General features: G+C 53.8%; 1 protein-coding gene across 1 annotated transcript in view; it reads left to right on the forward strand.

The window, feature by feature from the left end:
• The window catches only part of Kiaa1755 (KIAA1755 ortholog), a 43,752-nt gene extending 23,843 nt beyond the window's left edge, over positions 1–19,909 (forward strand). The window contains exons 6-15 of the mRNA XM_041670704.1: positions 1,316–1,439; positions 4,143–4,236; positions 5,505–5,588; positions 5,890–6,006; positions 8,510–8,608; positions 9,470–9,618; positions 11,958–12,096; positions 14,317–14,439; positions 14,969–15,181; positions 18,754–19,909. Of these exons, the coding sequence (XP_041526638.1) occupies positions 1,316–1,439; positions 4,143–4,236; positions 5,505–5,588; positions 5,890–6,006; positions 8,510–8,608; positions 9,470–9,618; positions 11,958–12,096; positions 14,317–14,439; positions 14,969–15,181; positions 18,754–19,452 (1,841 nt within the window). The 3' untranslated portion in view covers positions 19,453–19,909. The remainder of the gene's footprint in view (positions 1–1,315; positions 1,440–4,142; positions 4,237–5,504; positions 5,589–5,889; positions 6,007–8,509; positions 8,609–9,469; positions 9,619–11,957; positions 12,097–14,316; positions 14,440–14,968; positions 15,182–18,753) is intronic.
• The last annotated feature ends 3,944 nt before the right edge of the window (positions 19,910–23,853 follow it).

The raw sequence follows: 23,853 nt of genomic DNA on the forward strand, positions 1-23,853 counted from the left end.
AGGACCCTGTGCCTTTGGGAACCAACTCTCCTGCCACCTTGAGACTCCTGTTTCCCTGGCCCCATCTCCCTGCAGATCCCAGAGGAGCCACCTGCTGGTGTCCTGGTCATCTGTTGAAGCTTTATTGAATTTTTCAGTGGCTATCGGAACCTCCTGACTCCTACCTGCCGTTCCTATTACCATGTGACATTGGTCACCCAGCATGCCCATAGCAGAAAGGTTTTCTGGGGCTAGAGATGGTATTTTGGTTCCGCCCATCAGGCAAGGGCAGTGTTTGGAGCACAGAGAGCTCCTTGGTCCAGTGAAAAGCAAATCATGCAGACAAGGATGCCTCCTGTGTGGGGTGCTGTCTGTTGCCCTGTTCCTGACCCAGGCAGCATTTGGTGGTCAGGCAGGCAGAACCAGGCTCTGGGCACATGGTTACCGTGTCCCAGGACACCCAGCGTCTGACCCTCTTGCTACTCCAAGTTGTTCCCGGGGACTGACTCCATCTGTACCACTTGGGAGCCAGGGAGAGGAGGCAAGCTGGGCTGCTGGACCCGTCTGCTCTGCACGTTCCCAGACTTACAGAGTTTGGGTTGCGCCGTTCTAACCTCCATGCGCTGGCCAACTCCTCAGGCATCCATGTTCTGATGCTCTCCTGAGTCAATCCCAGGAGGCAGTGGAGTTCTCAGGGCAGCTTCCTGCATGACCCGGGCTGGGGATATGGAAGTGGTGCCGTTTCTAGAAGAGGAATCAGCCTGTGAGAAGAGCTCACAAGCTCAGCCTGTTGTGGTCTGAGTGAGATGGTGACAGAGATGGTGCCCACGTACCACAGATGCACTCTCTACTCCTGGCTGAGTGCTGGACACGCTCAGGGACTGGCTCCCCTAATCCCCAAAGAAACCTCATCGACTTGGACTGAATTTGTCTCATCAGATAGATTAAAGTTAAAGCTCAGAGATGCACAGACTTACCCAGGGGCACACAGCAAGTCAGGATGTGAACCAGTCTGCATGGCCTCAGAGCTCACTGCATCAGCTTGTTTTCTGGGGCACATGCACTATAATGGGGTACATGCATTATACAGAGACAGCCCCAAGGATAGTGAGCCGACTCTGTGCTGAAGAAGAGTTTGCGGAGATTATTCTCAGGAAGTGGCTTTGAAGCTGGGCCTTTGGAGGATGAATAGGAGTTTGGGGGTCACAGAAGGAAGAGAAGAAAGAACAGTCCAGGCAGAAAGATCAGTGTAGGCAAAGACCTGGAGAGTCACAGAGGCAGCTCCCAAGGAGGGTCCCCCAGAATTGTCATTGCTCACGTGTCTTCTCTCCTTCAGGTGGTAGGGACCGGCTGGGGCGCCCTCTACTTCTGGTGTCGACCATGGAGGAGGCCTGGGAGGCGCCATGGTGTACCGCCTTGGAGGTCACAGCGTTGCTGTCCTACTTGTGCAGTGTTCCTAGGTAAGGGGACACTACCATACCGTCACCTCTGCCAGGTGTGTAGTGGAGAGGCCCCAGGTCCTTCCATCCACCGCATGTTCACAGGCTAGGTGCTGGGTGGCAGATGGGCTCTGTCCCTTCAGCCAGGGCCATCTCAGGCCGGTGGGAGAGAGGAGAGGTGCGTGGAACCCTCCACAGACACACAGCAGGAACCCACAGCTCTGACCTGGGAGTGTACCGGAGTCGTAGATTGGCTAGGTGAGCTGTTGGCGCCGATCACTCGGCTTGTCCCCAGCACTGCACATGTGGCAGGCCTGAGAGTCTGCATTCCTGTAAGGCTACCAGAGACACGGCTGTGGCTGGATGGGAGACTTCAGCGGGGAAGCCAGGGAAGGCTTCTCCGGGGAGGCAGCATCGGAGATATAAATGCTGTCGGGTAAATAAAAGACAGGGAAAATGAATGCGTGAGTGGCTGAATGAGGGAATAAAGAGCCAGGGTTGGAGCCATTGCCTTGTAAGCAAGGTCACCTGAGCTGTAACTTCAGAACCCACATACAAAAGGGCAAGCGCGATGGGGCACATTTGTAGATACAGAGATAGGCCAGCCTAGCCTAGCCTAACTGGCATGTTCCAGCCAATGAGAGAGCCTGTTTCAGTGAAAAAGGTAGAGAGCCTCTGAGGACACCTGACGTTGTCCTCTGGCCTTGGCACCCCTACATGCAAGCACCTGCACGCGCGTGCACACGCGCACACACACACACATACACACACACAAACACACACACATACACACACACATACATACATACATACACACACATACACATACATACACACACATACACATACACACACAAACACACACACATACACACACAAACACACACACATACACACACAAACACACACATACATACACATACATACACAAACATACATACACACATACATACACACATACATACATACACACACATACATACACACACATACACACACAAACACACACATACATATACATACATACATACACACATACATACACACACATACACACACATACATACACACACACAAACACACACACACACAGACTAAGCACAAGTGACGCATGGCCTGGGCTGATCTCCAGTCCCCTTCTCTCCCACTCCGACCCTCTCAGTCCATGGTTCAGACTTCATGGCTTCTGAGCCACAGGCTCCCACCAGGACATGCAAAGGTGACATTACCCTACCCTGTAGTGTAGAACCCCAGCCAGCTGGAGGTTCAGCATCTGGGCAGAGGTTAGGGAGCCATGAAATTCCTTGGAACCTTCTTTGCCACCCCCTCCCCAGAGCTCCCTGTCCCCTGCAGGTCACCTGTCCCCCTACAGGCCACTGGACACCAGATTTTCGGCAGGTGGAAAATGACCACTGACTCTGAGAAACAGCCCTGTGGTAGACAGAACCCTGAAACATCTCCCCACCCACTTTGCTCTGTGACCTTGTGGGAATGACCTTCCCCCTCTGTGATGCACCCTGCGCCCTCAAATGACCGAGGAGCTTGGGTAGGGCCACAAGCAACTGGGATGAGGGAAGTAGGTGGTGTCAGCTCCTCTCATAGTCTACTGCATGACTGCTCTGAGTCAGTTTCCCAGCTCGGGTGGCCAGAGCAAGTCTTTGTGCCCCCCTTGCTCGGGGCAGGCAGTGGCTATGTTATACAAACGAACCCATCAGTTCTCATACAGTCTTGCCAAGTGCGAGGGACACAAAACAACGTGGGGCCACGAGGGCTGTGTTCGTGAGCTGGTGGTGTAAGGTTCGAAGACACCGGGGGCATCTTTCAGACCCCTTGGCCAGCAGACTGGCTGAGGGCACTTACAGCCCACCAGCCTCCAGGACCTCGTTTACCAAGTCCATCCCCCACCCCCGCTGCTCAAAGTCTGAGGACCCTGGCTAGCTCTGGGGGAAGACTCCTGTTTGACCTACACCTGTAATTAGGCCAACCTGGGACCTGGGAAGCAGTTACCATCTCTCCTGCCCACTCTGGTGATAAGAGCAGGGGGCATTCTGGGTGCACGAGGCGTACATTGAAGTTCAGAGCAGCCTCTGGGTGTCTGCCTTGAGGCCAGAATTCTTCATTTCTCTGCAACACTGTATGAGTTATAGCAATTATACAAAATAGGGAATTTGCTTATAGCTCTGTCTCACTCGACTGGTTACCTCCCTCAGTCCCTTCCCAACACCTTCCTCCCTCCTTCGAAGAATTTCTCAAAGGAGAAAACAGATTTTTCTGAAGCCATTCAGTTAGCCTTTCTCACCTCATTGGGAAAAGATAGGTCATGTGACACCACCTAGCCCAGTGATTGGCTGGGGAAGTTGGGTCACTAGTGTGGTCTTTCCAGATCAGAAGCAACAGGTGGGGGCTGGTGAACCCTGAACAAACTGGGGGTCCTGCCTACGCAAAGAAATAGGCAGGAGGTTAGGCTCATGCACAACCTCTGAGTCACATCCCCGACCTCAAAGGGGTGGTGATGCAGGCACACAGTGACCACAGTGATGAACCTGGGGGCTGGAAGGTGAAGGGGAGGCTGTGGATTCTGCAGGAGGAATCACGGTGCTTCCTGGAGGAGGCAGTGGTCTTGCAGAGTGGCGACTCCTGCCAGCCTGTTTCCCTCACCTTCCCATCAGGTCCTCCTGAGCTTAGGCTGCCTTGCAGAACCTGATTTCTGTCTTCCACCCACAGGCCAGACAGTGCAGCCAAGGGGCTGCTGATGGTGATTGATGCCAGGAAAGGAACCCCGAGTCCTGCTCTGGTCAGTGCCCTGCAACGTACACAGGTGAGTGCCAGGCAGGGGGCCTTAGTCTAGCTGGTCTTAGGACTCTCCAGGGGAATGTGGCATGCCCAGAGTCTGGTGGGTTTAAGGTTGGCATTGCAAAACCCGGGCAGAGACTTTTAGTGGCAACCAAGGGAACCCTGCAGCCAGGCTTCCAGACTAAGGGTATCGGCTCGTTCAGTGTGACAAAGAAGTTGAGAAGCAGTAGCTGCGGGTGCTGGAAGGAAAGCTGATGAATGGTTCTCTTCAGAAAATGCATCGAGTTAGGCTAGAGGGGCACAGAGCATGATGGGGCCTTGAGGTGAGAGGTTAAACTTTAAGAGAGAACTGGTGCATGATGGGAGAGACAGGCATGGCAGAACCTTAAAGAGAAGGGGGGGGGCCTCCTTTAAATCCCAGAGAAGAGGTTCATTAAGTGAGGATGAGAGAAAGAAAGAACGTGTGTGTTTGTGTGTGTGTGTGTGTGTGTGTGTGAGAGAGAGAGAGAGAGAGAGAGAGAGAGAGAGAGAGAGAGAGAACCAACCACCAGGAGAGGGATGGGGTAGACAGAGGTGTCTCCTTAAAAAAGCCCCCAGAGCAAATCCAGCAAGCAATTCCAGGAGCGAGAGAACCATCAGTCTTTTGTAAGTTTGCGAGTCTAGCAGGAAGTTTTTCATCATGTGATTTAGCCCAAAATACTGTTTGTGTCAGAGAGCAAGGAAGAGCCAGGCACACGAAGGAAAATCAAGTCACAGACTGCTCCTTAACTCTGTCCCAGAGAGCTGCAGGAAGGTGTGGCTGGCCTCTTCAGGCTGTGGATGCAGCTTTTTAAGAGTGACCACTGTCTTAAAGGGGCAAGCCCCTGTTCTAACAGCCAGGAGCTGAATCTAGCAGCTGAGAAGTCATTTGATTCCGTGGACACGGTGAGAGAGGTCCCAGCCAAAGTTTCTTGATTTATCATCAGTGCCGATTGACCGGTATTGACTAAGCCCCATGTTCTGGGGAATACAAGGCTCTGATTGGTTTAGCCATGGGCCACGTAAACCCCTGATAGAGAAGACTCTTGGCTAGCCATTGTGTACAGTCTGACCCCTTGTCTTATAGATGGGGAAACTGAGGCCCCAAGGAAGGCTTGCAGTACAGCTTGTGTTTGCTTTGGTTCACTCTAAACATGTCACACAAAGCCCCCACCCAGGCGACCACACCATGCCTATGCATGTTCCTCAGGGAGAAGGAGGAGGTGGCAAGGGAAAGGGGGACAGAGCAGCCCTGAAGAGCTTCTCTCCTCACAGGATCCGGCTTCGGCCTCCATCAGCAAAGTGCTCCTCCTGGGAGAGAAGACATCCATTCTCCAGCTACCTGCACTACCTGTTCAGGTGAGCAGAGGCCTGGGCAGCGACATGGAGAGAGAGCTGAGTTCTGCAGTTGAGTGGTGATGCCTGCCATGAATGCAGACTTGGCAGTAGGAGTATATGTGCCCCTGTGTGTGCCATTCCATAACCAGGGTCCATTTCAAAATGATTGATCAAAGCTTCCTGAGAAGACTCCCTGCTCAGAACACCGCTCCAGACCTTCCCAGGGGGAGATGTGGTGCTGGACAGGGATCTGAGCAGGACCTTCTCCGTTGGTCTCTGGGGAGGATTCTCTGCGCCTTCTGACGGCTTCATTCATCCACAGGTGGAGGTACTGACCTCGCTGAAGGCCCTCAGGAGCCACGTGGACCCTAGCCAGCTGCCCGAGGCTCTGGAGGGCCCCTTCCGCTACCACCACAGCAAGTGGGTGCAGCTTTTCCAGGTGTCTATCCTTATGGCCTTCAGTCTCCGACTTCTCCTCTTCCCTTCATTGCCCTGCCCCTTGGGTCTCTCAACCCTGTCCAAAACCAGTCATTCAACAACACAATAAAGGTTCAGAGTAGCCCCCAGTAAGACTTCAGGCTCTGGGGCCAGCTTTCTGGGTTCTAGTCTAGCTCTGCTCTGTGACTTTGGGTAAGTGATCCACCTTCTCTGAGCCTTGCTTTCCTCACCAGCAAAGGGGAAGATGGAGAGGGCAATGAAATTGCTTTTTTTGTGGGATTTTTATGAGGATTGAGTTAAAGTTAGTAAGGCCTGTCTGGCACACTTAGACAGCTTTAGCTGTTGTCAACATCCGCTCCATGGAGCCATGGACACAGGGTGAGTTAGCATGCATTGCTTCCTATAGGGCAGGGAAGGGAACTGCCCCTGGCTCCATCCCATGTCCCACTGCCCCACAAGTGGGCATTCTGTGCCCAGGTTAACTGGAAGGCCGCAAGAGTAGTACCGCACATGGAATCATCTATTTTGAAGGTGCCTAACACCCACCCAGCTGCCCAGCCTCAGCCAGGGCCTGAGGACCACTCCCCACACAGTATGACTGCTTCCAGCCAGGGTGGGGGTGAAGGTCACCCCTCCATGGAGAAATCCTGTCTCCACCAATAGCGTGCTAAGTTATTATCTGCTGCTCCGTGTGGGAGACCTGTGTGAATTGTTTTGCTTGTTTTTCTTTTGTCCTCTTGGTGACTCTGAGACACAGAACCCAGGGCCCTGTGTGAGAAGGGCAAGTGGGGTATCCAAGACAGGATTTGCACGCATGGCTCAAGTCACATAGCTATATATTCTCGACTTTCTTTGTAGTCCAGGTGGCCTTAAACTTATGAGCCTACTGCCTCTTGCATCCCAAGTACTAGGATAACAGGCCTGCGCCACCATGTTCTGCTAATGTCTGGTGTTGAGTGCAGATGTAACTGTGGAATCAACCTATGTTGGGCTGAAAGTATTCAGGCTTGCCATCCCAGCACCTGAGACAGGAGTTTAAGGTCATCCTTGGCTACATAGCCAGCTCAAGGCCATCCTGGGCTACAAGTAGATCCTGTTGTAAGAAACTAAAACAAACAAATAGACCCAGAGAAAATGCCAGCGAGATGGCTCAGTGGGTAAAAGCACCTGTCATGCAAGCCTGGTGACCTGAGTTCCATCTGTGGGACCCACGTGAAGGTGGGAGGAGAGAATCAACTCCATGAACACCCTCTGACTTCCACACACACAGTGGTGTGCACACCTCTCTCCTACACATGCCACGGCGTGCTCATCTTTCTCCCAATAAAAAAGTTAAAAAAAAAAAAAACCAGACAAAAGAGCTGGGTGCACGCCTTTAATCCCAGCACTTGGGAGGCAGAGGCAGGTGGATCTCTACGAGTTCGAGGCCAGTTGGGTCTACAGAATGAGTCCAGGACAGCCAGGGCTACACAGAGAAACCTGTCTCAAAATTAAAATAATAATAATAATAATAATAAATAATAAATGAAGGGAGAGGAGGGAGGCATTGCATGCCATTGGACCACCTACGGACCACCTACAGACTTGCTTGTTTGGACACAAACCAGGACAACTTTCGAGGCAGTGTCTACCTGGCATCAATTATCTGAGTTATTTTCAGGCAGTTTCTAGTCCCCAGGAGATGTACATGGTTCTACAGGACACTTAGCAAAAGGGGCTTGGCCTCCTGGTCTTGGTGTCTTGGGTGGTGGGGTCCCTAGACTCACTCACCGGAAGATGTGGAGGGATAGTGTGTACTCACATTTCAGGCATGCCCTGCTCCCAGACTCCTGGTTCCCTCTCCAGAAGCCTCACGTTAGCCCAGTGACCTTTGAACTTCGTCTTCCAGGCTGTCCCTTTAAGTGACGTTTTACTGGGTGATCCAGAGTGTAAAACTTACAGTGATCATGAGTCTGGCTCTATTCTAAATCCCATGCATAAATTAATCTATCAAACCCTTGCCCCGCTGTAAAGCACGTTCTAACACCATGGGGTCCACCTCTCAGATGTGAAGCCCAGAGATGTTAAGTAACTTACCTGTGGTCTCACAGTAAGCTGATAGCTGAGGTGGGCCGAGAGTGCTTCTCCAGCCCAGCCTCTCGCCCCCATCCTGCCTCCTCTATGAGGAAGCCCCATCTCCTCGCTCCTCTGGCTTTTGTCCCCACACTAGACTTGCAGCAGCAGCAGCACTGTGGCTTGGAGACTTGGTAGCCGTTCTCAGAGTCTGCCCCAGAGCAGGGTCGGGCTCAGCTGTGCGGTGGGGTGAGCTACAGGTGGGAGAAAGACTGGGGTTTGGGTGGAGGTGGGGCTCATCAAGCTCCACTTTCAGTCACCCTCCTGATGGTTCTGCTGTAGTATGAGTTCTAGAAGCCCTGTACGGTGCCTCCCCGCATCCTCCTGGGGAAAGATATCTCTCCTCTTGGTCTCCCAGGCTGAGTCCTGTGCCCTGGCGCCTGTCCTTGCAGAAGCTGGACCCGTTCCTCGCTGACCTTCGCCAGGCTTCATCCCTGCTGCAGGCTTCCATCCAAGAGTTTGAGAAGGGTGACCCCCCCAGTGGGGTGCAGGTAAGCTTGGATCACGGGGTAGGGAAGCCTCCAGCGTACCCAGACTCTTAAGTACCGAGAGCACTGGGAAGGGGACACTAAGGGCGGTCACTCTGCCTTTCACTTTGTCACTCAGATAATAAATAGTTCTAGGGCATCCACCTTGTGCCCTGCAGTGGGGACCCAGCCTGAGGAACCAGCTTGCCTCTGCTTGGGTGAGGGTCATGGTCAGCAGCAGAGTGGCTATTTAAAAGGTAGCTATGGTGACTGGGGATGCAGATCAGTGGTAGAACACTGGCCAGGGATGCAAGAGACCCCAAGATGAAACAAAAGGGGGGGGGGAGTTACAAATTGTGTCAAATGCCGTAAAAGTAGTAAGAGTGAGGAAGGTGGGTGGTCTTTGAAGAGATGGTGTTTAACTGAGGGCTGAAAGAACATGTCTTTGAGGGGAAATGAACTCCAGGCAGAGGGCAAGCATGCACAAAGGCCTTGAGGCAGGGTGTAGCTGGGAATCTGTGGAGTAGAGTACAGAGGAAGGAGCTGGGCCCAGGAGCTGGGCAGAGGGGCCCTGAAGAGTTTGAAGCAGGGGTAATGCCCTTTGATGTCCCTTTTTCTTGCTGCAGGGGAAGCCAGGGGGCTTCAGAGAGGTCAACCAAGAGTCTGGGATGGCTATTTCCAAGAGAGGATGGAGCCAGGACCAGTGAGGTTACCATGGTGATAATAGGGTCATAGCTTTAGGAGCAATGCTAGAGATTAAAGGGCAGACTTTCTTGAGGCACCCAGTTGGGAGATTCAGGCTCTATCAGCGTGGGTAGCCCTGGAAAGCTACAGAGGAGAGTGGAGATTGGGCCTAAGGATCCACCCCCCCCCCCCATGTTTCAGGAAGCCACCAGGTGCCTGAGCAAGTCCAAGGATCTGATGGAGGCTGTGCTGAGGGACCCGGGCCTGCTGGCTCTCCAGAGGGAAGGTGGAGCTACTCTGGCCAGGTTGCAGCAGGAGGCCAGCAGGCTGAATGCCAACCCTGATGTCAGGTATGCACATTTAATATCCCCACCTTCATGCCCCATCAGAGCTCAGCGGTGGGGTCACCCTGAGAATGCATAGGGTGGGCCTAGGGGAGCAGCTGGGTCACAGGTTCCCCACCCTCTGAGCCTTGGGGATCACTCACCACATCCTCCTTCATCTTTGGCCATCTTCAGCCATGGACAGGCGGTGGAGGACCAGTCCTCTTGTTTCCTCTCCCCACACACACACGGTGCCCCTTTCCATCCCAGGCTCTGGGCCAAGCCCTTCCAGACCTGTCTCATGTGTTCCTGGCAAGGGCCTGGTGCTGCCCACGCCACTCTTATTAGCAGGAAGACGTTGAGACTGAGCCAGGGAACAAACAGTATGGCCCATAGGAACCCAAGGCTGGGACAGCTGGGTGGCTAACCAACAGGCCTGCCTTTCCCATGCTCAGCCTAGGGGAGGGACCTCAGGACCACAGGTGGGCGGCAGACCTGACTGGACAGCACCAGCTTCCCTGACTGCTGTGAAGTGGAACCTGCTCAATCTCAGATCAGACGTCCTGACTGTTCTAAACTCAGACGGTCTGGACACAGGGCAGCAATTACACCCAGAGCTTTGCTTCAGACACAGAGTTATTGAAATGATTGTGCAAAATTACTTCAGACCGTATGTAAAGGTGTTTCTGAAATGCAAGTGGACTTCTTGTCTAGGCTGAAGTCCCATTGCCCACATGCCTCATTATATGTATCCAAATACCCTAAAATTGGAAAGATTCCAAAATCTGATATGCTTCTGGGCCAAGGGATATTGAGCATGTAACCGAATTGGTCAGTAATTAGAAATATTTGCTCCAGTAAAACATAGGTATGTATATTCAAGAGCCAAATGCAAAATTTATGGACGCACTTAGGAACAGCTTGTGCACCGAACCAACATTTGATGTGTGTGTGCGCTTTGTTCTAAAGAATGAAAATGTTAATTCATTTAATTCCCACTTTTGAGGTGGAGCCCAGTTGTCTCCTCTTGTTACAGTAGAGGAACCCGAGACTCAGAGAGGTTAACTGAGTATCCTAGGGTCACACATCTGGAATGTGGTGGGGCCAGGAAACAGATAGGAGCTGACAGAACACATCACCCTGAGATGCACCCCTAGACGCCAGGGGCAGGTTCATGCAGGTGGACCCGAAACAGCGGGGGGCCCTGGTGCCTAATGTGGGCCACCTCCTGCCCCTCAGAATGCCGCATCATTGTCTCCATGCTCCTGCCTCACCTGCTACACCCTACCCCTCCTGTCTTCCTGAGGTCCCTCCAGACCTTTGAGCTGGAGTCCACCAGGGGGCGCTGTGGGCACACGCTCGCCGCAGCTCTTTCCCGGTACAGCGCCGGTCCCTGCAGCCCTCTGTGCTCGCTTCTCCTCCAGGCGTTTTGGGGCTTTCTTCTGATGTAAGAACCAGGACGGGCGTCCCTCGAAAAGGCAGCCTTTCCTTCCATCATCTTTGTCTGAAAACAGGCTCCCTAGGGCAGTTGTGGGGAGACTCCAGGTTTCTCCTTTCACCGAGCATCGCCACGCGAGAAGTTCCATTACAAACCTGCTTTAGATCCTTTGGCGTTAGCCACTTTAAAAATGCTTTGCAGGGTAGGTGGGCCCCTGATTCAAGGTCATCCTTGGTCACACAGGAGTTTGAAGCCAGTTTGGGACACTGAGACTCTCTACCAGAGACAAAAGACCGTCATGGGTTACAGCTGCCTCTCTGTACCCGTGTCCTGTCGAAAGTGGCTGAGTGTTGCGAACGTGTGGATGACAGACGATCCCTAGTGCCCGGCACTCCAGTGAGAGTTTCTCATGAAGGAAGGAAAGTCCCTGGCTTCCCAGAACCCCCTAGGCAGCACTAGAAAGTTCCACAACTGGGGCCTCATGCAGAAGCCCGGGGTGGAACATGGGTGCTGCACTTCTGGAAGCCCCTGCTTCGATCACTTTCTGCTTACAGTCACTCTGGGCAGTGGGTTCTATTACTATTCCCATTTTAAAGCCGGGGAACCAGAGCCCCTCCAAAGAGGTGATGCTGCACAAGGACCCTCACTAGCAGGTAGCAGGACTGGGATTCAGACTCAGATCTACCCAGCTGGCTTCATACTCTGCCAAGAAGCGCAGGATCATTTCCATTCCTACTGCGTCCTCAGGCTTGTGGCTGAGGCCCAGAGGGGGGCTAGGGCTCTGTTTCAGGTCACACATCAGGTCAGTGACTGGCAGTCCAGCTAGGGCCACAGATTAGGAGGGCAGGTCCACGACCATCAAGAGCACAAGGAGGCAGGTGAGGGGAGGGACCGCTTCTGCGTCTTCTCATTCTCCTCTCCCTCCCAGGAGCCATCTGGCTGAAGCTGCAGCCCTGTACAACCTGGTGGATGACCAGCTTCACGTCCTGGTCACTGCGTCCAACCACCTCCTCCGAAGGCTGGAGCTCCGTGTCCGCCTGGGCCACCTGGAAGCTGCCATCCACCAGGTGAGGGGGCTGCTACTGGGGGACATGGTGCTTTATAGGGGTCACTTTGTTCTGGAGTTAAAATATCAGCCCTTGGCGTTGGGGCGAAGGCAGAAAACATGCCATCCAATCAGTGCTTCACAGATTAAATGTCGAATATAAGGGCTGCACTTATTAGCACCGACTGTGAGCATCCCCTGCACTAGAGTGTCTGTGAATATGCTTGTCTTCCAGTGTGGTCTCTTACCAGTGACATGGGAGCTTTTGGGATTCCCCACCGAACATGGGGAAATTGAGGCCAGATAGATGTCATCCACTGTGGTTGCACATCTGGAGTCTGAGCCTGGAGCTATTGGTGCCCCTTCACCTGGCTTCAGTACTTAAAGCCAACATAGCCATGTCTGCCCTGGGCTGGGTCATCCCTGCTGGGGACTTAGCCTTGACCCTCGGGGCCACCGACTGCTCAGGGCCACTGGCTGCTCATGTCTCTGCGCCTGCATGTCTAGCCTTGAGTTTTCTAAAGACAAAGTATCTTTGTTGGTGTCCCCAGAGTAGGAATACCTTGTTCAAAAGTGCAAAGTCAGGACAATCCATCAGAGTGGGGGAGTCAAAGTGGAAGGGTCATGGGGCACCCACAATCAGGAATATACAGCCCAGCATCCCAGCCAGGGAATGGTGCCACCCACAGTAGACAGGTCTCCCACTGCAGATAATAAAACCAAGATCAGCCCCAGAGGCTAGTCTCCTAGGCGATCCTGCATTCTGTCAAGTTCAGAATTAGCACTAACCTTCTCAGGGTCTGTCTTAGTTAGGTTTTTTATTGCTGTGAAGAGATACCACAACCACGGCAACTCTTATAAAGAAAACATTTAACTGGAGTGGCTCGCTTACAGTTTCAGAGGTTCAGTCCATTATCATGACAGGGAGCATGCAGCGTGCAGGCAGACGTGGTGCTGGAGTTGAGAGTGCTACGTCTTTTGTTTAGTTTTGGTTTTTCAAGACAGGGTTTCTCTGTGTTGCTTTGGCGCCTGCCCTAGAACTCGCTCTGTAGACCAGACTGGCCTCAGACTCACAGAGATCTGCCTGTCCCTGCCTCCCGAGTGCCAGGATTAAAGGTGTGCACCACCACCACCTGGCTGAGACTGCTACATCTTGCAGGCAACAGGAAGTCAATTGACACACTAGATGGTATGGTATCCTGAGCTTAGGAAACCTCAAAGCTCGCCCCACAGTGACACACTTCCTCCTACAAGGCCATGCCCACTCCAACAAAGCCACACCCCTAATAGTGCCACTCTCTATGAGATCAGGAGGCCAATTACATTCAAACCACCACAGGATCAGACGCACTTCTTACCATCTGTATCACCCACAAACTGAAGCAGGGGTCAGACATATCCGCAGTGAGTTCTTGGTAGATCCTTCATCACCGGCAGGGGTCCCTCCAGTCCCAGTTACATTCCCCTAAAACAGGGAGCTCATCTCCGAGACCAACCTTTTATGACCAGATGACTCTCAGTGGCCAGACTGACGTAAGTCTTGCCTTCCCAGGACCTCAAGCTACCTTGGCTTCACCCCGCGACCATACACACAGAGGGTCTCCCTGGTGCACGCACTCACAGTGCTAGATCCCCTCTGGGTTGAGCTGAGGGAGGCAATGTCCTCTGACCTTTGCAAATGCAACCACGTGTTCCCCCTCCCCTGATTCTCCTGCCCAGCATCTCCAGTCCAGGGTTTTCATCCATCCAGGCCCGCAACTGGCTAACTGAGGTTGAGAAGGCTTTGGCCCCTCGAGAAGCTGAGGGGCTATGGAGGCTGCTCAGTCGGTGAAGTGTTTATACCACACAAGTACATGGACCTGAGTTTGATCCACAAAATGTACATAAAACACTGTGTGTGGTGGTGTACACTGTAATCTCAACCCTGAAGAGACAAAGTCAGGAGGCCAAGCAGGCCTTGCCTTATTGGTGAGCCCAAGAACCCCAGTGAGAGACGCTGTATCAAACAAACAACCAACAACAACAACAAACCAAGGTGGGCGGATCCTTAGGAGCAATACCTACCCAAGCTGACCTCCGGTCCCCATACACAAGTACACTCATACACACACCCCTGCACACATGCACACATATGCAAGCTTGCACATGCCCTATGCATGTGGACACGCACAAGGAAGTAGACAGTCGGCCCAGAATGGCTCCTTAGTCACCCATCACGACTGAACCCTCTTCCTCTGCCCAGGTCAGTGACTGGATGGAGCAGGAAGGAAGGCAGTGTCTGCAGGCCCTTGCCCCTGTCCATCTATGTGCAGAGACCGTCGAGAAAGTCCATGCGGAGTTTGAGGACTTCTTCCTGCAGGTTGCGGTATGTTCCAGGGCCCAAGTGGCCAAGAGGGCTGAGGTGGGGTCTACTAGGTCCCGGATGCAGGGGTGGCAAAGTACAAGGGAACTTCCCAGGAGGCAGTGAGGTTCTGCTTCCTCCAGGAAGTCCTCCAAGACCGCTACAGAGAAGTCAGAACCCTCGTGGGTTTCTTAAAATGTGTGTCCCAGGGCCTCGACCTTGGCCTGCTGGGTCAGTCAGAGATGCCATATTTGTGATAGACAGGAGGCTTTGGCTGTCACAGCCCACAGGGACTCCCAGACAGTAGAGGATGGAACTGGCCTGAACACAGCATACAGGACTATGGAGGACCAAAGTCTCCGACCCAAGCTTCAAAGTCACAGAACCTTCCAGAAGAAGTGAACTTCCAAGGCAAAGGCCTGGACTACTGGATGCCTTAACCTTTGTCCGTGGGCTGAGCTTTGTAGATAGGGGGCTCAGAAGACCATGGTGGCCCCTGACTGCGGGCGGATCCTTAGGCAGGAACTTGAGTGGGTCTCTTTCTCCCCCGCAGGCCCAGTACCGTCAGGGCCTGGAACTGTCCAAGCAGGCTGCGCAGCTGGGGGCTGCAGAGGAAGGGGCAGGTGCGACAGAGCTCCCGGACCTGGCAGCCTTCACCTCCACCCAGCAGGCCTTCCAAGCCAAGCTGTCACACTTCTACATGGCAGCTGAGAGGCAGCGCACTGACCTGGAGACCCTGCTCCACCTCCACCGCTTCAGAAAGAAGGTGAGAGGAACTCAGGGCTCACTGGAACAAACCAGCATCCTCCCGCTGGGGTGATGCAGGGTCCGGGAGGTGCCTCACGTGGGAGAGGAACTGGCTGGGAGGCAACTGTGGCCAAGTAGGCAGGGTGAAGATGAGGCAGAAGTGGTCAAGCTAGCTAGGAGAGAAGCTGGCCTGAGTGCAGACCCCGCCAGTGAGCACTTCGTATTTACCTGCTTCTGGGTGAGTCGGGGCCACCGGCATCATGTCCATTTTACAGAGGAGAAAGCCGAGGGCCAGAAAGCTACTCAGGTAGGATTAGGTAGTCATTGAGTAGGATTTGACATCAAGGCTTCACCTCCTAAATTCACATAACCCAGCCCCCCATTTTTCTAATGGGAAAACTGAGGCCTATGGACAAGAAAGAAAGCTAGAAGAGCTGGGTCCCAGCTGGACAGGAAGTCACATGACTGCCCTGTGCCCTCAGCTGCCCCTTGGACTTGCCATGAGGGACAGAGCATGGGCGGAGCTTGACCCCACCCCCCAGCTGTTGGGCGGCCCAGTATGGAAGGGACAGCAGGGGACATGGGATGCTCCAGAGGGCAGTGGGAGGGACCCAGACAACTCACAAATGCCTGGGGACATGGAGGACAGGGCTTCTCTGTCTCCTTGGGTCAGGGACAAGGCAGGCAGAGGTCAATAGTGGCAGTGAAGGGACAGCCTGCCCCTTCCTCACCATGGAGAGCACAGGCGGGCAGAGTCCGGGATTCAGAGACATGGCCGCATGTGCTCATGTGGCCTGTGTGACCTCAACAGCTGTCCCCTCTTCTCTCAACCTCAGCCTCTGTTGATAATAAATATGGCTCGTGCTAGTGTAGGGTCTCCAGTGCCAGGGCTCTGTTCTAACCCTTTCGCCGTCACGCCAGCCCCGTGCCGAGGACAAAGTCACAGAGCTGCCAGATGGCCGTGTGCAATCCAAACCCAGTCCTTTGGCTTGAATGTCCTCCCAATCAGGTGGTAGGAGAGGCAGATTCCTGCTGCAGAGATGGCCCAGTGGTTATGAGCACTGGCTGCTCTGCCAGAGGACCCGGGTTTGATTCCTAACACCCACACGGTGGCTCCCAACAGGCCCTAACTCCCGTTCCAGGGAACCCGGCACACACTTCTGGCTTCCCCAGGCACCAGGCATACATGCAGTGCACAGCCATACATGCAGGCGAAACCCTCACGTGTGGAAAATAAAATAGGAAAGCAGATTAAATTTGAGGACCCCCCCAGAGCAGTGCACCTGGTGTCAAGGCCGTCTGGAAGTTTCTGTTTGCCCAGTGATTGCTGCCCACATCCTCCCTGCCGTCTTCCTGGAATCAACCCAACTCCTAACACTGCAGCCCTTGCCCCTGCTTTTCCCACTACCTGGAAAGCTGTTCTTTGGCCAGAAAAGCGGAGGCTTGTTCGAATCACTACACCTACTGTGCCATAGTGTCCCAGTGCCCCTCGGGATCCGAAATGATCCGCTGCTTGTCACCAGCTTGTATCTGATGTGCTCTCTGGGTTATGAACTTCCCGAGGTGGCATAGCAGACTTGGTGTCCTAGCCTGAGATTGGGAAAGAAGGGAGACAGAGAAGCAGGCAGGCTGGGCCTGGGAGAAGGTGGCATTTCTCCTAAGAAGAAGATCACCATGGAAGGGGGCAGGCCTGACCATCGTCCCCTTGGCCACCTCTGAGAGTTTGATCAGGGCTGGCCAGTGCTGCCCTGACCATCACTCTATGCGAGGAGGAGTTGGAGATGGTGTCAGACTTGGCTGGGAAGACAGGGACTCAGACAGGACTCTACCGAGGTGGGGCGCCCGAGTGCTGTACCTTCTGCTCTAAATAACCCTAAACTCATTGGCTGCTAAGGGAGATTTACGGTGCTGGGAGTTCTAAGTGCTACCGTGAATATGAAGCCATTTATCTAAAGACAAGCTCCCCTCATCCACAGGAAGATGCCTCCTCACAGCCAATGGCTCTGCTGTCCCCAGCCAGTGGCTTGCTCTCAGCTCTAAATTAATGGAGAGAGAGATTATCCTTTGCATCAGAGGCTGTAGCGACGGGGTGGGGAGGGGGTGTGTGCCGGGGACAGGCGGAGTCACATGATGGGCAGAGGTCCAGCTGGTGTATGGACTGTGGGGCCTGCTGGACTGACTGCCCACCCCTGCCTGAGCCAGCTTTTCTTTGGGCACAAGAAGACAGGTTGGCTCTGGGGTGGGAGTCCAGTCAGTCCCCACTTACCTCACTGTGTGACTTGGGATAAGTCATTCCATTGCTTTGTCCTCAGTTTCTCCCTTTGCGAAATGGGCTACTAATCCAGCTCAGAGTAGTGACCTGGGACACTCATGGAACCAGGCAAACAAAGAACACTCTGGGATGCATTAGCAACACTCCTCTCTGTGTCTCAGCTCCCCAACCCCATCGCCCCACCCCAGTGTAGCACAACAGCTGCTCTACGCCACTGTTTGTGAGTCAGGCAAAGGCCTGGAGAGGAGGGGGGGCGGTAAGGCCAAGAATGCCCCCTTTATTGGGATCCAGGGCAGCTTCTATAGGGTCTCCTTGACTAATGGCCACGTCCGAACTCTCGGCTGCAAACCCAGCAGAAACCACTCTGCTGCCAATCAGGAACTCCTGAGGGTCTCATGCCCAGAGCAGCTGCAAAATAAGTTGTTTACTCAGCAGGCAGGGGATCACAGGAAATTCAGGGTCTGGGGGTCCACAGTCCCCAACACCCCAGGCTGGAAATTAAACCTAAGGCCTCAAGCCTGGTAGGTAAATGCTCTACCACCAAGCCATATCCCTAGCCTTTTGACTTTATTTTGAGACAGGGTCTCCTTGAAATTGCCCAGGCTAGATTGGAACTCACTCTGTAAGCCCAGGAAGGTTTTGAAGGCATTGACCTGTGGAGCAGCCTGAATGACAGCTTTATACCAACAGGCCTAGCTGCATACACTCAGTCTGTGTGTACGTGTGCCACACACATGCCTGTGGAGGTCAGAGGACAACCTCAGGCATCAGTTCTCACTTCTACCTTCTTTGAGACAGCCTCCTGTCATTTGTCACTGAGAGCATGGCAGGATAGCTGGCTGGAGAGCTTGTGGAGATGGCCTTGTTTCGGCTTCCCATTCCACACCAGGAGCACTGGGACCACAGTTGTAAGCTCCCCCACGCAGCTTTTTGTGGGTGCTGGGGACCCGAACTCAGGTACCTCATGCTTGTGCTGCAAGCCCTTTATCCCCAGAGCCCTCTCCCCCTCCCCGCTCTCAGTTCTGAAGAGGGTTTCCAGGTCACTCCCATAGCTCTTGTTTTATGCATGCCCTGCTGCCTGTGGGACTGTTAGAAGGGGCCTGAAGAGCCCAAGGGTGCTAGAGGCTATCTGCAGGTGGCAGGGGTATACATCTGAAAAGAAAGGGGATAACGGTCATCACATTCACCAGAGATCATTGTCACCTGGCTGTGCACACCAGGCTGTGCACCCTGTAGTTCCATCAGCCACGCTGACTCCCGCTTACCGACTCATCTTGTCTTCATGGAACCCCCACCTCCCTCCCTCTTTCTGTCCTTAGATGTCCCGGTTCCATGTGGACTGTCAGGACCTGCTGACCCAGCTCAGGCTGGCCAAGACTCCGAGGGCCAGCCCCGGGGACCAGCTCCACTTCCGCCTCCACTGTTATCTGAAGCGCCTGGCATCTGAGTTCCAGACGGAAAAGCTCCTGGCCATGCAGCTCCAGGTGGCCTCCCTGAGCTGGGCTGGCCTGGGCCAGGAGTTGTGGGAAGAGGCCCAGGAGCGACACCGGGAGATCCAGGGCTTGCTGAGGAAGGCACTGGCCTACTGCCCGTGCCCGGAGGTCACCGCTGCCCACTCGGTGCACGGAGATCGAAGTGGGCCAGCAACCAAGGGCCAGGGTCTGCCTAGAGAAGTGGCTTCCAAATGGGGCAGGTCCCCACAGGACTGTCTGGCTGTGGATGTATCAAGATCAAACTGGTCTCCCCGTGTCTTCCAAGGAAAGCAGAGCAGAAACATGTGGACAGGTCTGCCACCCCAGGAAGCCGACCAGACTGTGGGCCCTGAGGAAGGCAGATGTGCCCCCAAGCTCCCTGAGCCCACGCTGGAGCGGCTCCTCACCTCTCTCTTTTCCTGGCATCACCTTCCCAGACAGAGCAAGGCCTCCCACCCCACTGGGGGCAGCTTTTCCTCTGAGGGGACAGGCTCACAGACATCCCTGGAGGACTCACCCCACACAAGCCCTCCTGCGTCCCTCTAATAAGATCTGAATGATCACACCGGGTCTGGGGACCGAGATAGGACCACTAGAGGGCGTTCTTGAGCCCATGCCACCCTATCAGACGCAGCCAGGGAGCAGTGTTAGCAGGACCACCTTCTGGCTCCAGAAAACTCCAAGATGACAGGTTGTTACCCACGCAGAACAGCGCCCATGGGAGTTAGAATCCAGACTCAATCAAAGGACGTTGGGCTGGGAATACAGAGTCTCATATGGCAAGGCTGTCTGGGGCCACCTTTTAAAATCTTACCCAAGCTGTGACTTGAGGTTCACATGGGTAACAAAGTAGTGGGAGGAGCCTCTTGTCTTGAGCCCCAGGGTAGCAGACCCTGAGACAGCAATTTTGCATTTGGCGGTGACCCCAGGAACCACTGGGAGGGGGATGGGAAGCAGGGAGAGGAAATAAAAGGTATTTGTCAAGCAAGCTCTGTCCTGCCTAGGTCTGCCAGGGTCTCCTGGCAGGGGACAGCAGTAGGCCTCTGAGATGCTCATCTCCTGCTGCCAGGAGCAGGCTCTGGAGGATAAGGGCAGGAGCATGGCAGAGGAAGAAACTGCTTGGCACAGAGTTCTTCCAGGGGACTGGGCTTCCCAGCTCAGACTGAGGGAAGCACACAGAATACTGTCCTCACACTCCATAGACACCCCCAGTTCTCTTGGAGTGTTACTTCATCCCCATGTCCCACATTCAGTGTCCACTGCCCAGTGTCACCAGGGGCAGCAGTGGAGGGGGGTAGTGTAGTCTTTGAAGGCAGGTGGGGTGGGTGCCATGGGAAGAGGACTATTAGAGCTACAGCCCCTAGCTTTTTACAGGGTTAGTATAGCGCCCCCTAGTGTCATCTCTGAGCACTGACATGTTGCCATTATTCACACTCCGAATCAAACCTCCCTACCAAGACTGCCTCCTGGCAGCCTTGCCTGAGGAGGAGGGTGACATACCTGCCCCACCCCCACCAGTGAGGCCATGTCAGAGGAGGATGAGGTGCCACAGGAGATGTCTCAGCCCCAAACAGCTTCAAGAATGTTCTCTGAGACTTGGGATTTCTCCAAGCACAGCCTGAGGCCTGTCTGTTGCAGAGCCACCAGTCAAGGTGAGTGTGAGGAAGGCTGCCCAGGGAAAACCAGGCTCTGTCCCTGGGGCCACCTGCTCAGGTGTTTCCCAGGCTGTTGCGGTTCATTCTGCTGCCATCACAGATTGCCACAGACTATGTGACTTACAAACAACGAGAGTTTACTAGACTTACAGTTCCAGAGTCTGGGGAGTCCAGGGTCCAGGGGCTACCGCTGGTAAGGACTTCCTTTTTGCAAGCATCCTCGTGTGGAAGAGGGGGAAGGGGTCAACACTTTCTTAAGAGAGGGCTGTTCCCACATTAATTTCACAGGAGGACGGCGAGCACCATTATGACCTTGCTACTTCCATCTCTCAAGTTTCCAACATGTGAATTTCAGGGGACACTTGAAACCTAGGGTGGTTCCCTTGAGGTGTTCTTGGGGCTCCAAGTCGCAGGCAGCTCAGACTTTGTATTCCTCTCCTAGGCTTTGCATCCAGAAGGCTGAGGATGCTTGAGGAATTTGATCAGCCATCTCCATCCAAGCCTGTCACCTCAGAGGGGGGCCTAAGGCTCTTAAGCTGTTGTTGCTATAGAAACAGCATCCATCCAGTGGAGACCATAGGCAAGGAGCAGGAAACCTGGGGAACAAGAATGAAAGCTGACTTTAGCGAGACCCACAACCGCTGCTGGGAAGGAGGAGGGGGAGAAGGGATGAGTGAACCAAGAAACTTTGAGGAGGAGGGGACCGCAAGATCTTGTACACCCTCCTGTTTCCAAAAAGAACTGTACCCCAACTACTGACCTGCTCAAGGCAGCTCCTACAGAGGAAAGATGCAGACATGGAATACTGGTGAATGACCATATTCAAAAATGAGGAGGGGCTCGGTAGATGGCTCGGGGTAAAGTGCTTGCTGTGCCAGTGTGGGGACATGAGCTCAGATCCCCAGCCCCTGGGTAAAAAGCTTGGTGTGGCAGCACATGCCTGTACCCTGGAGCAAGGGGGTTGAGACACGCTCACTCAGCCAGTCTGGCTGAATCGGCGAGCTCCAGGTTCAGTGAGATTCTGCATCAGAAAGCAAGGTGGAGAGGAAGACCACGGCTGTCACATCTGGCCTCCACATGTGCAGGTGATGGCTCCCAAATGCACATACACATTCACACAAAACGTAAATAATGAGGAGTCAGCTGGTGTTTTCATTGCACCCAAATTTGTGCTGAGATCCTTAAAAGACAGCAACAATAGCAACAACTCTGTAAGGCTTGCTGACCGCATCCCAGCAGCCCCGTGGAGTTGATATTAACTTCCCATCCTTTTCCTGAGGAGGAAGCCAAGACTTCTAGTGGCTTGGCTGTCTTGTCCAATGCAGCAAGTGACTGAGGTGGACCTTGCATGTGACACCGCTGCCTTGGACACCTGTGGGTGAGTTGGGGCTAACTACTGGGTCTCAGTGATTGTGGATTTGCGTCCTTCGTATTTCTGCTGTCCCTGGCCATTGGCATGTGTCTGGGGGCCATGCATGGTCTGGGCTTGGTCCTGTGGGTGACACTTAAACCAGGATCTTTGGTAGAACATGAGCAAAGCTAAAGACTAGTTCATGATGAGGACCTGGAGTTGACAGTCACAAGCTGTGTGTCCTTGGCCAAATAAAGTACCTCTCTGCCTCTTGGTTTCCTTACCTACATGATGAAAACCACAAGGCCTCAGAGGTTGTGTTACCTAAGTTGGCCTGTGGGAATTCCTCGGATAGGTGCTGGAACATATAGAAACTGCTCACTAAGTATCTGGAACATAGTAACTGCTCTCTAAATGACTGAAGTATCAAGACTCAGACTTTGGCACCAGACCGGCCAGTGCCTGCTTTTGTTATTTAGACTATCCAGGAAGAAATCTCTTCAGAGCCCCAGAAAAGTTTCCTGCTGACTCCCAAACTCTTCACTCCAAATCATATGGCTTCCCACATTTCCTGAATCCTCAGTTGTGTCTTGAAGGCCACAGGGACCTAATTTATTGGCAAGGTGGGAACAAGGCAAGGAGCTGCCATGCACGGGAGATTGCTCAGCGACCACAGCTTTGAAAAGCAAAGCCACACCCCCAGAGACTGCTGAGAGATGGGCGCTATGGTGTCCCTCCATGGGACATAAGGTGAAATCTTGCGACCTGCTGTGTGGGAGGGACCAATTATCCCATTAAATTATCCTGTTATCTCAGGAACCCCTGCCCACCAACCCGAGGAAATAGGAGGCTGGGAACAGTTGAAGGAACTCAGCCTGAGATGTTGGGGTGACCCCCCCCACACAGCAAGTGGTTCCTGGCTCTGATGCCCAGCAGGCTTGTCAACCTATTTGATGGGTCAGAAAATTGATGTCTCGATCCCCAAGCACTGCACCAGGCCTTTCCTTTCTGAGGATGTAAGTCTTGTGAAGGGGCAAAGCTTTTAGAGTGAGTCAATCAGAGGCGGGAGGTGGGGGGCAGAGGCAGGGCTGAGGCCAAAGTCGAAGCCCTCCGTGGGGTTCTCCATCCGGCCATCTCCTGAGACAGTGCCACAGCCACCCTCCGAGACACTTCCATTCCCAGCACAAGCAGATGAAGGCCTGGAGATGGGAACCTGGCCAAGGACACACAGCAAGGAAAGGGATGGAGACGGCGGGGGGGGGGGGGGGGAGTGTCAGATCCAGATCTGTCCCATCAGCGCGGAGCTGGGACAGCACGGAGCCTCTATCAGACAGTACCATTTCGCTCCGAGGTAGGCAGCGCACCCTCTGTGCCCGCTAGCTACTCACTCCAGATGTAGACGGGACAGCTGGCCAGGGTCAAGGCACAGTCTGCCCTGAAGAAACAGGGCTGCGCTGTTCCCAGGGGCTGTAAGCTGGCTCTCTGCCCAGGACAAACTGTCCAGCCCAGAACTCCACCCTTACCCAGCTGAAAAATAGCACAGTAGATGTGAGCCTGCAGGACCCTGAGGAGGGACTCTGAGGGCAGCAGCACCCCTGGGGTTCTGGAGGGTGAACACTGAAATCCTCTGGCCTCACTGTCCCCATCCATGAAATGGGGGTGTGGTGCTGTGATAGACCCAGAACCTGGCCTCTGGACCACAGCTTCTGAACCCCAACAAGTCTCCAGAAAGGGTGGGAGGGTCTTTAGAGTGTGAATGATGGACAGGACTCATCACCAAGCCTCAACATCTCATCTATGGACCCAAAGAGGACTGAGGGGCCAAAAGCCACACTGACTACCAACGGCCATGACTTGCCAGTGATGGCTGCCTTATAAGATCTCTATATAAAGCCAAGGCCTGGGTTAGGGGAGCTGCCGCAGGCTGGACACTGGGAAATA

This window comes from Microtus oregoni, unplaced genomic scaffold, assembly GCF_018167655.1.
Source record: "Microtus oregoni isolate MIOR12 unplaced genomic scaffold, Mior012 000020F_ref0000438, whole genome shotgun sequence".
NCBI classification, from domain to species: Eukaryota; Metazoa; Chordata; class Mammalia; order Rodentia; family Cricetidae; genus Microtus; species Microtus oregoni.